The 17,754-nt window shown below is 38.2% G+C and overlaps 1 protein-coding gene and 1 pseudogene across 4 annotated transcripts in view; one reads left to right on the top strand and one right to left on the bottom strand.

The window, feature by feature from the left end:
* The window catches only part of Fgd4 (FYVE, RhoGEF and PH domain containing 4), a 199,499-nt gene that overhangs the window by 134,460 nt on the left and 47,285 nt on the right, over window positions 1-17,754 (top strand). For all 4 annotated transcript variants that reach the window (XM_071609985.1, XM_071609986.1, XM_027934149.3 and 1 more), the window contains exons 3-4: window positions 2,266-2,449; window positions 7,966-8,470. In XM_071609985.1, the coding sequence (XP_071466086.1) occupies window positions 2,266-2,449; window positions 7,966-8,470 (689 nt within the window). The remainder of the gene's footprint in view (window positions 1-2,265; window positions 2,450-7,965; window positions 8,471-17,754) is intronic.
* LOC114091670 (small ribosomal subunit protein uS14-like) lies at window positions 5,930-6,100 on the bottom strand (annotated as a pseudogene).

Below are 17,754 nucleotides of genomic sequence, written 5' to 3'. Positions count from 1 at the left end.
GAGGTATTTATCATATCTACTATATGTGTTCCTTTATTTAAAATGTGTATATTACTGATTTACTGTGCCTTTGGATTATCTCTCTTACTGAATTAGATGCTTCCTCTATGTTTCTAAAATGCAGTATACCCAGCACTCACCTATATCAACATGGTTAAACTGTTTCCCCCACTAGTATATGAGCTCCTGGATGGCACACATTGATTAGTGTGTTTCACAGATTTACTAAACACAGTATACAACTAGTTACAGTAAATATAATTGTGATCATGTATTTGCTTTAGCAGTATACACTAAATTTTTTGGTTACTTGTTGCTATTGTATGTTCACTAATGTATCGCTAGTTATCTAATGATTGCATAAAACTTACAAGCACTTTGAAGAAAAGGTACACAGTACTTTGAAACAGTTTAAGAGATGGGTGTAGGGCAGGGGGTGATAGAGCATGTGCTTTATATGCAGAAGGCCCTGGGTTCCAACCCCAGTATGGGTGGGTGAGGTGCATAATTAGTTTGCTAAGGTCAGTAGAGTCATCTCTGAAAAGCTAGCTAAGCCTTTATATTTCAGTTTTTCAAGTATCTAACAGTGTCTCCCACGTTATAAGGAATGTTCAGTGAGTCAACTGTAAATGGATGATTTCTTTTATAACAATTGTAGCACAAAGAATTATAAAGAACATATTCACTTCCTTTCAATATTCTAGTTAGAAATGTTGAAATTATTCCTAAAGCTTGAAAGGTGTGTTTTGGTGTGTGTATGTGTGGGGATGGTGTCCTGCTTTACTACTTTGTACTTTTTTCTGCGTGAGAAATTTTTTTTTCTTAAAATTAACACATCACACTTATTATGTAAACCCCTTCTTTCCCAATGGATACTACACTAACCATTTCCCCTGACTGTATCTTAGACACTATTATTTTCATTTCAAAAGGAGGAGGAGGAGGAGAAGCTGCTCTTTCATTCAGGGATTTTCTTCTTATATTATAAGACAATAAAATGAATTAACTGCTCCACTTGTAGCTCATTGTGATATATTTTTTCCTTTCCTGTAATAAATTGATAACTGGCACAGGAGTGATGAAATCTAGGCCAGTGTGCATCCAGCAACTGTCAGCTAGCTGAGTTCATAAGAGATGAGATAACTGAAAGCCAGGGCAGCCAGCTGGGCAAAGTGGGGCATGTAATTAGAAGGCGACATGATTCCTTACCCTTGTTCCAGAAGATGGAATGGTTTAAGAAAGAAATAGGAGATGATTCTATTTGATCTGTTAAAATCAGTCCTAGAAAAATACATGTTATAAACTTTTACCCTCAGTGTTAATCTTAAAGAAAAATTATATTGGTTTTCCATAAGTGAAGGAATACCTGTACTGATTATATACCGATTATATATCCAGAGTCTGCTAGGGAATGTCTGTAGATTTTAGTATCTCAGGAACCAATCTTTTCCTATTCTGTGAATTGAATGAAGAACTTACTAGTAAACATGATTTGTGGTATATCAATGCAAGCCTACTCTATAATGTGGCAAACAGTAATAAAAGTACTTCTGTGTCCCTCCATTCCCTTTTGCTGGGTTTACAAGGAAGAGCAGTACTGATGATGGGAATCCTAGAGTCTAGGTACCAGCCATCAAATTAGATTAGACTTGTTACCCCAAGCCAATCACTTCTGCAAGTGTTCATAAACATGACAGGTGAATAACAGTACCTACCTCTGGCTCTGGTCTGTAAGGTGTAAAATTCTATCTAAGATCAAATGAGGTAAAGTGCTTTCATAAATGGGAAATGCTGTGTGAATGCAACCTTGTATTGCTGCTATTTGTTGTTGTTCTGTTGACTTTTGTGTTGTTTAACTCAGTAGCTCTGGATTCTGGTATATCTATTATCACTCAATTAGAAAATCTGTATTGTAGCCAATAGTTTATCTCTAGGATTTAATTTCAAACTTAGCACCTTCTTTTTTCTGTTTAAATGAATAACTGCTATGTTGTCTCTGGGATGCTGTAGTCCTACATACATTTCTGTATCTAAGATGAATTAATAGTAAATGAACTATTTAAATTTGGAAATAGGATTTCCATGGGACATGAAGCAAATGTCCAAGACAAATAAAGGTCGCTTGGTTAAGATTCAGTTCAGATTGCAAAGACCCCTTACAAACAGTATGATAATGCTAAAGATTTTTGTACTCAGGGTACCAGACTCTTTATTGTTAAAGAACAATGTATTGGTGAAATATTGAATTCTGTTCTTTTTCTACAGTGCCTCCAAAGCCATTACATCTGCAGAATTCGCCTTCGTCCAATATACACCAAACCCCCAGGCATAAAGCTTTACCTAGTGCAAGACCAAGGATGGAGGAAATTAAACCTGCCTCTGCTTCTTGTGTCTCAAAAGAAAAACCCAGTAAGGTTTCAGATCTCATCAGTCGCTTTGAAGGAGGCAGGTAAGAGTTAACAATGGGCGAAGGCAGAAGGGAAGAAATCAATCTTTGAAAAGATAATAAAGCCATAGGTTTTCTGAATTAAAATAGTATGTAATTCCATTAGCTTTGGTAGGCCTTTAGCACGTGCATTTTAAAAATAACTTAGTCTTGCCCTAGAGTGAATTGTCATTTTCTGTACATTTCCTACATGCAGCACCCTAGGCCACCAGGGATAAAATCATTTTCTTTGTGTAGATGTGCTTACGCTCGTTTCCTGTGTGTCTGTGCATCTCTCTCTCTGTCATTCCTTGTTGACTGTTTTGTGGATTACCAGCCATCTGGCTAAGAAAGGATAAAAAGTTGTCTCTGCTTTTCTCACTTTGTGTGTTTGGGAATGTAACTCCTGGGGGCTTCCCTCATCCGTGGCTCTCTATTTTTTCTGACCCATTTTATTTAATGTGAGTCTATATTCATCAGTCCCTGTTTCCCTGTACCCCATAACCATCTTGTGGTAGGTTTTTCAAAGAGATATTATTCCTTAAAGCAGAACTCATGCTAAATTTTAGTTTGGTACTTACAGATAGAATTTATATTCTTTTTAATGTCTGTTGGGAAGGCAGGTGAAATACTGTATATTTCTCACCTAAAGGAAAAAAACAAACCCATATAAGTTGCTTTTCTATATATAAGACCCTCAACTTTTTTTCTTTAAAGAATTTTTTTTTTGCTAGAATTCTCATCACTGACTTAAATAGAATTTTATTTAAAATGTTTATCAGAAGGGTAAGAGAATATGTATCTGTGTATGTGCTTGTGCTGTCTATTGTGTATTCTGTTTCCATTCTCCTGTCCAGAGCAGCTGTGGCTGGAGGTGATGGAGCATACACACATATATATACTTTGCTTTCATCCTAGAAGCTGAATGTTTTCATTCATTTCTGTGCAATATTTGGGAATGGTTTCCCATTATGTGATCATTTTATTTATGGGATTTCTTGTTATTTATGTAGTGAAATTAGAGTTGGAAATACTTACAGAATATCCTGAAAGTTGTGGCCAAGCACAAACTGCAATGTCCCTCATTTAAAATGGGACCGTGTTAGCTACACATTCTGGAAAAGAGTAACTTAGAAGCCTGGTTTCGTTCCTGATCAATTGTGCGGACTTTGGTCATAAATCTTTAAACTTTATCTCCCCCTCTAAAGTAGGATTTATAATTCCTTTGCTATCTTAAATGATAGCAGTCGTTACAAGAATGGTTTAATTCCATTAAAAAAAAATTTCCCCCTGCTTCTCAAGGTAAATTGCTTCAATAATAATAGAAAAGTGATCCCTCCTGTTTGCAGGTTTTAGCAGCTATGCTCAGATACTTCCTAATGGAAGGAGGGCCAGGGCCCAGATCCTGTCATTATAGCATGCCAGAGCCCACATCCCTGGTTTTCAGGGATAGCTTTAAGAAGACCTGAAGGCAGAGGGTCAGTATTCCAAAGACTGAGGCCTCTCATCCTCCCATTTTGGTAACCCACCCCTTGCATTGCTTTTGGATTCTTCTCTACACATGAAATGTGCAGAGTTTTTCTGCTTAATAATATCAGTTTTCTTTTACTCTTTCAAGCTACACCAATTCAAAGCCAATCAGAGTCCATTCTTGATGCAAAGCTTGAAGGTTTGATCTCAATAAAGAGGTGCTATATTTTATGACATTTTAAGCAAGTGTGTTCTGAGTGCAAATAGGGTGTAACGTGTACGGGCAACTATCATTTGGCAAAGTCCTGCCAATGCAAACAGATAATGATATGTTTGCAATGAGGCATTACCAACACAAACTGGCTGTTTTACTCAAGTTTTTTTTTCCTCTGCTAATACCAAAAGTCCTCAAAAGAACAACATAGAGGAGGAAGAGTTTATTGGAGGCTCATAGTTTCAGAGGTCTCATTCCATAGATGGCTGATTCTGTTGCTCTGGGCCTGAGATGAAGCAGAGCATCATAGCAGACCATTGTCGCAGAGGAAAGCAGCTCAGGACGTGGCCACCAGGAAGCAGAGAGCAAGAGGGAGTTCTCCTTTCACCCAGGACAAATATGTATCCCAGAGGCATACCCCAATGATGTACCTCCTCCAGCCACACCCTACCTGCCTTCAGTTACCATACAGTTAATCCCTATCGGTGGATTAATAAATGTACTGATTAGGTTAAACTCTGATAAGCCAATCATTTTACCTTTAAACTTTCTTGCATTGTCTCATGCATGAGCTTTTGGGAGACACCTAATATCTAAACCATAACAGTGGCCCTGGGTCTACAGCTCTTTAGTGGGAAATTTGTATTTATATTTTGTTAAGTGATGTCCATATACCTACCGGGTGGTTTTCACTTTTAATCCCAGTTATCACAGCCCAAACTAGCATTTTGTGGGATAAAGGAAGATCACTCAACTGAGTTACTGTAGGAAATTGATTGACAGTAAGAACCAGTATGTGTTAGGGTAGAGTCTGGTCAGGATGGTCTAGAGCACCTTATCATACTGCTGTTAAGACCTCACCTGTCATAGTTTTATTGGAAGAGTGACTTGGAACAAGTAGATTTTATTTATTTTGTTTGTGTGTGGTTTCCTTTCCTCTATCTCTATCAGAGTAAGAGAGAATATTCTTTTTAATTTATGAAGATTTCAGGATTTTAGAAATAAATAATGTTTTCTGCTGAGGTGAACACTGATTTTTCCAAGGGTACTGCAAGGCCAGCTGTTTCACCTCATGGTTTAGAATCCACAAAGCAGCAGGAATCTTCTAAGTACTGGTTCAACTACTGTTTCTACGAACCCCTCCCACCTACCCCCACGTCCACATCCTTGATGTCCCTTATGGGAAATTTCCAACTGTCATCCAAAGCAGTCTTTCTAAAAAGTCCTGAGCTTGCCTCAGTTTGGTTCAGCAGATCTGTTAATCTATCTGCCAGGTTACAGGCACCCAAGAGGGCATGATAAGGAAGACAGTTTGACTTAAATCTCCAAGGAGAAATTATCTAGGCCAAGGATATACTCTCCTAGAAGGCAAATATCAGGGATGGTGTTTTCCATTTGTATTGGTGTTGGTGTTGGCCACCTACAACTTTTGTGTGTATAACATTTTCCACTACTGAATTTTCCTTCTCTTCCTGTTGTGCTAGTCTTGACCCCTACCTTCTCCCTCCTTCCTTCTCACTTTCTTGCTGTCTATGGTGTATTCTGTTTCCATTCTCCTGTCCAGAGCAGCTGTGGCTGGAGGTGATGGAGCAAAGAGAGAAGGCAACTCTCATCTTATCATTGTCCATGGGAATTGCTCCCCACCCCCACTACCTGCACTGGGGAAGATAACCAGCACTGTACTTTGTTCCCACTTTTTTTTCCTTGAGATTTTTTTTTTTTTTTTTTTTTTTTTAAGAATTTTATTTCAGGTACAAAGAGCTATCATGTTGTCTTTCATCAAGTAGCTGTCTTGGGGCAATCCATTCAAGGAAGATCACTTAGTCCAACTTAATGAAACCTGTATTCTTCACATACTGATGGAAACAATTGCCAGCACATGCTGAGGCCATTTTTCTGGATCACATTGTACCAGTTTGAGCAGACTTGACAAGAGCGAGAACCGTGGCCACAGTTTTGCAGGTGTCTCCATAGAGCTGTTGGTGACCCATCTTACTTTTAAGGGGCAACAAGTCAACAAAAGTGTTCCTTGTCTTTTTGTCTGCAGCTTATTCACCTGCTCTTCATTTCATTCATCACCATGACATGGGTGAAGATCATCATGAGATTTAGAGTTGGACTTCCGGGTTTGAATTCTGGCTTTGCTGCTTGTCAGATGTGACATTGACCACAAAATGCTTTTTTTGTGCGTGTGTGGTACTGGGGATTGAACTAGAGGTGCTCTATCATGGAGCCTCATCCTCAGTCCTTTTTATTTTTAGACAAGATCTCACTAGGCTTCTGGCCTTGAGACTGGCCTCAAATTGCAATCCTCCTGCCTCAGCCTCTGTAGTAGCTAAGGTTACAGGCACGCACCACTGTGCCCAACTGCATGCAATTTTCTAAGCCTAGATTTCCTTTGGTCCCTGCTTTCAGAGTTTTTATGAGGATGAAACACAATGACCACTGTAAAGAGCTTTGCATAGCTTGTGGGACTTAGTAAACATGTGATGGTCTGTGTTATTGTATTATTGTCACAGTCATCATCATTATTATTCATAGTCCATCAAATATTCATTGAGGACTTCACATGAATCAAGCACTATGCAGAGAGTTAGGAATAAAGCAGAGAACAAGATAGCATAATGTGCCTCCTTGCAGAGTTTTAGTTTGTTTTTATTTCTTCTCATTTCCATCTTGGAATCCTAGGTTAAAATGCCATGCAAGTATTTACATAGGAACATTGATTTGTACTGGCAGTGAGATTCCATTGTCTTGTTAGAACTATTAGGACTATATAATTCAAGTGGTAATAAGGACTATGAGGAAGAATAAAATATGGAGATAGTGATGGGTGTGCTGTTTTGGATGGATCCAACCAGAAAAGCCGCTTGAAAGGTGAATCTGAGCAGAAACCTAAATGAGGAGGAAGAAGAAGCCACCTGTGTCCTAGGCAAAGAACAGCAGTTACAGTGAACCTAAGATATACACATTTGCTTACTGGGGATAGGAAAGAGCAAGGCATAAAGCAAGACCATGGCCAGGGGAGCATGTGTGAGTTGGGGTCACTAGGGGGTGCAGGGTGTACAGTCTTGAAGGTAACATCAGGATATCATTTACCCTCAAGAGTGTGAGAAAGCCCTCTGAGTTTGATTTGACTTGTAGAAACTAGATTGGAGGGGATTCAGAGTGGAAACAGACCACTGAGGAGACCAGTTAGAGGGTATTGCAACATGGAAAATTAAGTTTTTAAGAATGTGTTCTGCCATGCAAATAAAAATAACTTTCTGGTTTATCACAAGTTCATAAACTGGGGACTGCTATGCTTATTTTTATTTTTTATTTTACTTTATTTTATTGGTAGCAGGGATTGAACCCAAGGGCACTCAACCACTGAACCACATCCCAGCCGTTTTTGTATTTTATTTAGAGAACAGGGTCTTAACTGAATTGCTTAGGGCCTCGCTAAGTTGCTGAGGCTGTCTTTGAACTCAAAATTCTCCTGCCTCAGCCTCTTGAGCCGCTGAGATTACAGGTGTGTACCACCACACCTAGCTCTGCTATGCTTGTTTTTAAAGTTCTAAGGCAAATAAAAATCTTGATGATTTTATTAAATATAAATAATTCTTCCACCTATATCTTTACTAACTAGTCATATTATTAACCTGCTTAAGGAAATGCTCCAGATCACATAGGTAAACCCAGGCTTATCATCTTTGTTTAACTATTTGTTTAAATGTGAATAGCATCCCCAGTACCATGTTTCCAAAGCCATGTGAGATAGCGGGGAAAGTCCCTTTTCCACTACAATAAATTGGTCTATGTGCTCAGACTTCCATGCCAATGTTTTCACTCTTCCTTTGTATTTTATTTTTAGTGCATTAGCAAATTATGGTGATTTGAAGAAAGATTCTGCTGTAAACTTAAATGCTCCTCGGACCCCAGGACGGCATGGAGTAACACCCACACCTCCACAAAAACTCCTCTCCGAGCACCCACCACAGAGGCAGGGAAATGGTACAGATCAGACTCAGGGTGAACAGACTTGTGTGGCCAACGGTATAATGGCAGCACAAAACCAGATGGAATGTGAAGAGGCTCAAGCAGCCACTGGTCGCCCAGCTACTCCTGTTCAAACTGCTGAACCCTTCCTTGATACACACTTGGTGAACGGAGAAAGAGATGAAAGTGCCATCAGTTCTGCATCACCCACAACAAGTGACCATGACGGAGATGTTTCTGATGGTAGCTGCAGGACTCCAAGTATAGGCGCAGTGCTCCCCCTTAAAGAAGAAGTGGAAGCAGAAGCCAAGGTTCAAGAGAGGGAAAATGGAGAAAGCCCTGTGGAACTGGAACAGCTGGACCAGCACCAGGAGACAAAGGTAGAGCACAAGGCTAGCTCACAGCAGGGCAAGTGCTGCCCAGCGAACAGCAGTTTAAAACTATTTCATTGCACCCATGAAATGAGTGAGTCAGATCACCCCATCCAGTAGTTAAGGCAGTTTCAAGCTGTGGGCACTAATGCCATCTCTGAGGGAATAGTTCACCTTTCTGTGTAGTTTCTGTTGATCTCTCTATTGCAATTGCAAGGGTCAGAACCTGGTGCCAATTTTGATATAGGAAGTTCACAGTCATGTGGTCTTCATGTAGGAAGGAAATGTTCTTTGTTGCTCTAGATGTTGGTACTGCCTCCCTAATGGTTACTGGCTAAGCAAGAAGAAATTTTATACTCTTCTTTCAACTTCTCTAATCTGGTAAAAGAAAATATTAGACATGGAAGATGAACTTGCCACTAGCAGATGATGCTTTGAAGGACATTAATATGGAAGTATTAAATTATTCAACAGATTATAACTCTTTTCAGACTTCTCATTTTTAAAGTTTTCTTATCAATACCCAATATAATACTAAGTGGCTTGGTTTTGGAATTAGGAGGCCATTTAGAGATCATTTTAGTCAAGCAGTTCATTAATAGAAGAAACAGTCTAGAAGGGTTAAGTGATTTTCCAAGTTCTACTGTTTTATGTAATTAATAAATGGCCCAGACCTTTTGTGCTGTGATACTCAGAGCAGTGCTGTGTCCCAGGTACAACAAATTACAAATCCAAATAGCAAAATGCAGAAAATGACAGTGACTGCCACAGCCACAGATAGTTTACTGGAGTGGTGAACTGAAAGTTCATGTCCTTCCTGAAAAGGGAAGTAGTTTGATGAACTACCAGGATGGTGTTTCTGCTCCTGTACAAATCTCATCTAACACCTGATTTGCTGGTGAAATACACGCATAATTTACCTGCATTCAGGTAAATTAAAATGTTGAATTTCTTAATGTTAACATAATAGATGATGTTAAGTTTCTTTTGCCACAAGTAAAAGGAAAATCTTTAAAAAGGACAAAGTTTACTAATATATCATGGACCAAACAATTAGAACCAGGAAATCTTGCTGCTGCTTCTGGCATGTCCACTAACTTGCAGAGATTGTTATATAATTCCAGTAAGAAGGTCATTTGAATTGTATTCTTTATTCATGTCAGTTTAGTTCTTTGGGAATATTAATAAATATGGGTTTTATACAGTATTTAGGACTTCTTAGATCACAGGTACAATATAAGTATCATCCAAAATTTCCCTAGATTAGAAAACTTTTTTTTTTTTTTTAAAGGCTATTTACATCTCTGAAAAGAAGAAAAATTTTGTATTGCTCAGTCTCTCACTGATTATGCTAAATAACTATTTAGGGAGGTTGAAAATTGAAAAGTTGCAGTTATCAGAAAATTTATAAACAGCAAATACAAGGCTTAGGAGTTTTTTGTTTTTTGTTTTCTCTTTTTTATGGTGTTCTGACATGAACACAGGCAGAAATTCAAAAAGGACTCATTCTAAAATATAAGAGTTAAAAATGATTGTTGGTTGTATTGAGAACTTTAACCCAAATGAAAACTCTTCACTGCCCCTGGGTTGGGGGTAGGGGGGACCCAATACACAAAGAGCAAATGGCTTATTTCTTCCAGTTAGTGAATTAATTTTAAATACTGACTCTCAAGCAGTGAAAGTTTAAATCAGGAAGTGAGTGGGAGAAAGTGACTCATGCTTGGTAACATTATCTGAAACAGTAAAGAAAACAGGACATTGATTGCGAAGTGAATCCTTTACATCTCGCATCGCGGTAGATTTTAGTGTCTCTGCACTTGAACCATGGTGAAAGGAGAAGCCGAGTAGAACCAAGAACACCTTTTGCAGTTGGGATGATGCCCCCAGCAAGTGTTTATAAAACAGTAAGAGCTGTTCTTATTAAGGGAAATACTTTCATTGGGGATGCTGGCACTGGTGGGGTGGTACTTTTTCTATATCATGTTGTATATTGCTGTGTTTGCATGTTCGTCGGTGAGTCTTACTTGGTTTGAGGGAGATTTAACAGGATTTTCTTATTAAATGAGTGGATTAGGGTCCAGCTGGCCTTTCTCCTAATTGGGCTTTTAAGCAGTAGATGGCACATGCTGTGTGTGGGAAGAAAAAGGAAATTTTCTCTTCAGAGCTGTTGATCCAAACACCACATCTCTCCCATCTATAAACAGGATTTAATCTCTATGTGAGGACCTTGCATTCTTTGTTGTTCTGCAGTTTGCTAGGATGCTTTTGCTCCTTCCAAAAGGCAAGCTTAAATGTTAATAGTGTTAAGATGGAACATTGTGTTAGGTGTATTTACTATAGTTACAAAAGAAAATCTTAAAAAATAGAGTTTAGTAGTATATCATGGACCAAACAATTAAGACCAGGAAATCGGGATGCTCCTCTGGCTTGTGTCCTAACAAGCAGTATGACCTTGAACAAGTAAATAAAATTCTTCATTTGTAGTTAAAGGGTGTAAATTGTATGATTTTAAGGCCCTTTTCAGTGATACTGTAATAATTTTATGCTGTTACATGTAGATCTATTCCCTTATTAGTGTAATCCTCCAGAATATCAGCTGCTTTTTGTCTAACAGTTGAACTTTGAAGACTTAGTGAGATATTGTATCATGATTCAGACAACTGAAAAATTACTCTGTCTTTAAATAACTGGATATAGAGGTCTACATGAGGATAGTCAAATAAATTTCATCTTAACCGATATTAAGCTACTAGACATTTTGTAGATGCCCACCAGGGGTGGAAAAATGAGGGGATAAAGAATAGAAGGTAGAATTGCAAAGGAACTTCAGGAAGACAGATACACATTAAATTATATCAAGAACAAACAATAATTGAACTGATTTGAAAACAGTCTCAGTTTGTAAACAGTTTCATTGATTTATCTGAATTATTTTGATGAAGAATCACTTTCATGGATGAGTATAGAATACCTTTATTTTTTTTACCATGTAGAACAGCTAAGTCATTGAATCTGTGGAGTCTTCCATACTCTAGCAAACCTACACTTTTCCAATGATTAAACTTTTTTGTAGCACTAGTGATCTAGAATATAACCAGACACCTTAAAGCAAGCGTGCATGTATATTTTTAAAGCTAAAAGAAAAAAGTGAGCACTATGTGATAACTTCAGCTGTCAGTCACCAGGTCTTGGATCTTTAAGTTTATGTATTACAAAGATTGAAAGATTGAAATCTACAAAAGGACATATTAAAACCCATTAGTTACAGGAAATGAGAAGGGAAAGGAATCTTGTACTGTGAACATGCACCTGTGTGCCCACTCAGGCAGGCATGTGCCCTCAAGGACACCAAGAGACAGGAATACGAAAATTCCTGCCTGGCGTGATGAATTTGGGTTATCATAAATATCTCAAACTATATTAAGTAAACTATTATAAGACTCAGGTTAATTTTCCAATACATTTTTAAATGAATTTAATATATATTTATAGATATAAATATTTTATATGCTAGATACATACTTAGCTTTATATGATAAACAGATATAAATGTGTAGAATTATACTTTTTAAGATGAAAGTTTAATACATCTCTGTTATTGACAACATAAGCTCAAATTAATAAATTATAAAAACCAATAGTTTTATCAAGAATATAACAGGCAGATTAAAAAATGGTTATTTGGCCAAAATGACAAATTGTTTAATAAAGTGGCTGATAGATGAAAAAGGAAGAATCCATAGTGTAGAGATTAATTGAAATGTTATTTTAGGAAACAAATTTAAATGTACTTCCTGGTTCTTTTTTTTTTTTTAAGTGGTAGTTGGACACAGTAACTTTATTTTATTTATTTATTTTTATGTGGTGCTGAGGATCGAACCCAGGGCCTCACATGCGCCAGGCGAGCGCTCTACCCCTGAGCCACAACCCCAGCCTCCCTTTCTTGTTATTTCTGATTTTTAAATTACAATTTTACTTACTTTTACAATTTTACATTTTTATATATGACTGGAGAGGTTATACCTATTAAACATACTAAAATAAGAATTAAGAAAATAGTCATTTAATAGAGAAAGGAATGGCAAGATCACATTCCATAGTAAGTTTTGAATAAAGAAAAAGCAATTAGCCAGGCCGCACGCCTCTAATCCCAGGTAGTCAAGAGGGTGAGGCAGGAGGATAACAAGTTCAAAACCAGCTCAGCAACTTAGCAACGCCCTGAGAACTTAGTGATACCTGTATCAAAATAAAACAAAAAGCAGTGCTATAATCCAAGTTAATTTACTTTTCCTCTTTTTCCTTCCATTTCTACTAGGTTTAATTGTAACTCTTAAAATTACTTGCTGATTTGGAAACAAGTGAGACAGTTATGTTCAAAGAATGCTAGTTGGGAGTGGGAGATTGCTGTGTGGTCATGTACAAAGTGGGTTGGGGTGAGTGGAAGTAGGAGCAGTGAGCAGGAGCAAGAGGCCATGCTTCAGGAAATATGTCTGGCCTCACAGTGAGGCCACACAAGGGTTAGAGAAAAAGTGGAGTAGAGAGCTAGGCTTATTTATTTTCCTTTGTTTTGAGTTGGGGCCTCGCTGTTTTGCCCAAGGTAGTCTCAAAACCCTGAGCTCAAGTAATGCTTCTGCCTCAGCCTCCCAAGTAGCTGGGACTACAAGCAAGCACCCATGTCTGAACAGAGCCAGGCTTAAGAAAAGGACAAATTTCAGTAGGCTTAGTATGCTTGATAAGTAGGGCTCCCCCTCGCCCCCACTTGAAAACAAACTTTTTTTGAAAAGATTTTTTGAAAACCTTACTAAAGACTTGATAGTGCTCACTAGAAAACAAGAAAATGTAGCGCAAAGCACATTAAATACAAAAACCACCCATGATTCTATTACCCAGGGAGTACTACTTGGATCTTTTTAACATTCCAGCTTATTTTTCTGAGCTATGGTTTAAAAACATATTCAATAGCATAATGTATGTCCACTCTGTATCCTGTTTTGTTGGATTAAACTTAGGTATTTTCCCATGTTAATTCAAATTTTCCATAAGCTGAATGTTATCTGGCTGCAAAGACAATTAAAGCATGGAAGTGACAACGCTGACACATCTGTGGGTTTTAGAAAAATGAGTCAGACAAAATGAAAAGCAGATGGAGAAGGGTACATGGTTAGGAAGCAACTGCACTAGTCCAGGTGCAAGAGCAGAGGGTGACAAAGCAAGGGTTAGAAACAAAGACCATTCATTGAGCTACAAGAAGGTGAATGATACATACATTTGTGGAGAAAAAAATGTAGATTTTGACAGTGAATTTGAGGGTCTTCTGAGAAGTCTAGGTGAAGATTCTACTATGAAGCTAGAATATTCTGGAAATGTGTTTTATTATTTAAGTATGCAGACTTTGGAATTTAAAAGCCTGAGTTCAAATCCCTGCTCCATCACTTAACCAACCAGCTGACCTCACACCTGCCACTTTAGCATAATTCTCAAGGCCATGATTTTCTATTGTGTTGATGATGTGATTGAGATGGCCAACAGGAAGGAAAGTAATGAATGGCATTGGGGACGAGAGGATGGAGTACAGTTGCTAATTGGGTTAGGTTTGTACCATGGAGCTTTATGACACCTGCAAGACATTCATCTGGAGATATTAATCAAGCACATGGAGCCCAAGAAACAGGAGAATTTAAGATGATGTATATATTGGTGTGCTTAATAGTACTAAAGTAAAGCGTGCAAGAATAGAAAATGCATAGAGCACAGGCACAATAGGAAAAGAACATGAGGATTGTCCACAAGGTAAAGGGATGACAGTGTTTCACAGAGCTTGTGGGATGTCAGGGGTACAGATGTGTTGGTGAGCTTTAAGGGAAAGAGCATAGTCTATACTTAGAATTGAAATTAGGAGTTAACCTGGAGACTGGGTCTTCAGTGGGATTTTATGGCTAACTAACTCAGTGAACATGGATAACTGAATTAAACTGAGTGAATTTATGTTGCGTATATACTATGGGCAAGGAAGGCACTGCCGTGAATACAAAGAAAAAAGTTCATCTGTACTTAACCACCATCAAGCATAACTTTTCCATCATAAGGTCAGTGGAAAGGGAGAACTCAAAGATAAAGCCAAGGTTTGAAGCATGGCTCAAGGTGAACTCAGTGTTCTTAGTAAGAAAGTCTTGAGGAGAGTCTGGGATTCACTGGGTGAGGTTCTAAGGGGCCACAGCTTAGAGGTTACTCTAAGCTTGGGTCTTGATGTATCCTGTGGGGAAGTGCCCTGCAGAGGCCAGCAGGATATTCTGAAAGGGCATGGAGCTGTCCCACAGTGGAGAAAGTGGTTAGCTTCTTTTTTAGTTAGTGGTAACTTGTGACCGTGACTCTGAGGGCCATGGCCAAAGATAGTGGGGTCAGTTGGTAATGTCCCCAGCCTTGCTGAGTGGCATGAAATTCAAGAAGGTAAAAACAAATGAGGTGAGGTGGGGTGGGTAGGAGTTAATCAAGATCAGCAAGTCAAGCAGGGTCCAGGAGATGTGGGGTTGAACAGAATGTGGAAATGAAGCAGAATTTGGAAAGATCTAGTGCTTGGAGGACATGTGCAGAAAGATCCAGTTTAGTGTGGTTATGCAAGAAATGGAAAGGTAAGATCTTACAAACAGAGCAGTTGTCTGTGGCTTTAAGAACAAACAGAAAAGGGAATCCTGTACCATGAACTAGTGGCAGACTCTAGGTTTGAATCCCAGCTCAGCTACATACTGGCTCTGGGATCTTTGTCCTTCCTCCTGCCATATGAGAGAGAGGTTATTTAAACTTCTCTGAGTCTCAATTTTCTCATCTATAAAGTGGAGATTATACATCTATGCTCCAGTGCAGCTGTGAGGCATTGAGTTTGTAAAAGTAGTAAAAACCTTAGAACAGTGCCTTGGTGCTTTGTAAGAGCTATGTATTTGTTAAATACACATGAATTCCTGTTTCTGTACCTATGAGTCAAGATGAGTGGACTCAGAGATGTCATAGAATAGATCCAGAATTCAACATATTCTGCGTACTGAATATCTCAGCACCTCTCTGTTCTTTTTCAAAACTGAGGCACCCCCTCTGTGGGACACAAGAGGGATAAGTCCTGTGAATCGGGAATATTATGAAGGTTATATGAAAAAATTCATGTGAAGCACCTAGAATTGTGTATACAATTATGTAAACAATTGTCACTTTCTCACTTTTGTGATAGCTCCCCTTGATTTCTCTGGTCCTTTGTTTAGTAAGAAAGAATCTGTAGAATTTTGGAATATTACAGAATGAAGTTACCCAACAAAAATCAAATTTTAAGATGTTTTTTTCAGATGATAGGCCAATTATGAGGCATTAAATATTGCAATCTCATTTTAAATTATCACCTGGAGCCTCTCTGAAGACTTTGAGAAGGCATTTAAAATGACACATCTAATTTTGATGCATCCATGAATTGTGCTACAAAAACAAATGTTTAGTCCCTAAATTATCTCAAATTTTTATGTGAGAATGGGCTTCAGGGGATACCGAAGTGCATATATCTGTATAAAGTCACACTTTTCTTACCTCCTTATAGGAGAGAATATAATTAACTGGCAGCAGATTTGGACAGAATTGAGAAAAATTTCATCTGATCTTATTGAAACCTGAAAATTTACATAGATCATTTACATGCATGTCTTAAATCTAACCCTTATTTGGCATATGGGGAAAGCTGCAAGAACTTGTAGAAGTTTTGAGTAAATGTTTTTAGAAAAAAAATTACTCTTCCTGCTTAAATGTAATTCTGCAACCTGTACACTCAGAAAAATGAGAAATAATATCCCATCTGATTCAAATGTATGATATGTCAAGATCATTATACTGTCATGTGTAACTAAGTAAAACAAATTAAAAAAGAAATTGCATATAAGGACATGTTTTGAAGAGTTGTAAAGCATAGTGTCCATATCCGATTCACTTTAGAATAAGTAAAGATTTTGCCCTTACAGCATCCATTAGGAAACGAATTGCATATGGGCGTTGTGTCTACTCCCCCTCTTGGTAGTTGGAGGCATGTGGCAGGGTGGATGGCACCAAGATTTTGAAGAATGAATTGCTGGCTCTACACAAGCATTTTCTGCCTACCCGGTTAATGAACTCTGAGAGCTGCAGCGGGGGTTCTTTGTCCTGCCTCCTGCCATATGGGAGAGTCATGCCAGAAGGTCTGAAAAGAGCTGCAGGAGTTGGTGACATCTGCAAATGAGGAGGCAGAACTGAGACTGAAGTACATTCATGAGTCAGAGAGCACAGTGACTAACAGTGAAGGCTGATCCTAGCCCAGGAAAGGAGCAGGCTCTCCCAGAGGGTCCCGAGGCACAGCCCCTCCAGAAACAGCCTGGGGAGGCATCAGGCAGGAAGAGAAAAGTAACTGTGTATTCTATTATTGTAGGAGGAGTGTGTCTTTTTCAAGTCTGGCAGTTTAGATATAATGTATTTTTGTTTTGATGCAATACCCTGGGAATTGGCTTTCAGTATATAATATGTATTTGAAAAAAAAAAAATCCCTTTAGTTTAAAGAAGGGGTATTAAAAGCAAGATGTTTCCTAATGCCATTTATTTAAATTGTTTTGAAATGTCAAGGCTGTTGTTTAGATTTTAACAGAAGAAAGTGAGTTGTTGATTAAATCAATATTGTATAACCATTACTGTTTCCTAAAGGATCACCAGAATAAATGACTTCTTAATAAAGTGCCTGAGGACAAAGTAGGGGTTATATTATTTTGAAGTGGCAAGTATTAAGTAACAATATTTACTTATTTAACTTTCCTATTTTGAAAACATTGCAGGCTAGAGCCCTAATGTATCAACACTTTTAAAACTATTTTATTATTTAAACATAAGTCTAATACAGCCTGATGATATAAAATGAAAAACCAACTGAACTCAATTATACATTATACACAGATCACTTCTGTGATCCCAAAATGTACATGGATTTCTTCCTATCAAAGCAAACAATCAGTTCTGCAACAGGGACACCAGCTAGGTATCCTCAAAGTTAACCCTTTTCTGAGACTGTCTACCTAGAGGTATTGTCAGATCCCACAGGTTGAGGATTCGTCCCCAAGACTCACCACACCCTTCAGATGCCACTTAGAGTCCCCAGGTTGTGTCACTGTGCTTCTGATGGACAGGCTATAAATCATGGTTCCCCCAACCCCCTCCTTGGGTTCAATTAATTTGCTTGAGCAGCTCACAGGACTAAGGAAACACTTTGGATTATCAGTTTATTACAAAGGATACAGATGAAG

This window comes from Marmota flaviventris, chromosome 3, assembly GCF_047511675.1.
Source record: "Marmota flaviventris isolate mMarFla1 chromosome 3, mMarFla1.hap1, whole genome shotgun sequence".
Classification (NCBI taxonomy): domain Eukaryota; kingdom Metazoa; phylum Chordata; class Mammalia; order Rodentia; family Sciuridae; genus Marmota; species Marmota flaviventris.
This window is presented reverse-complemented; position numbering and strand designations above follow the sequence as displayed.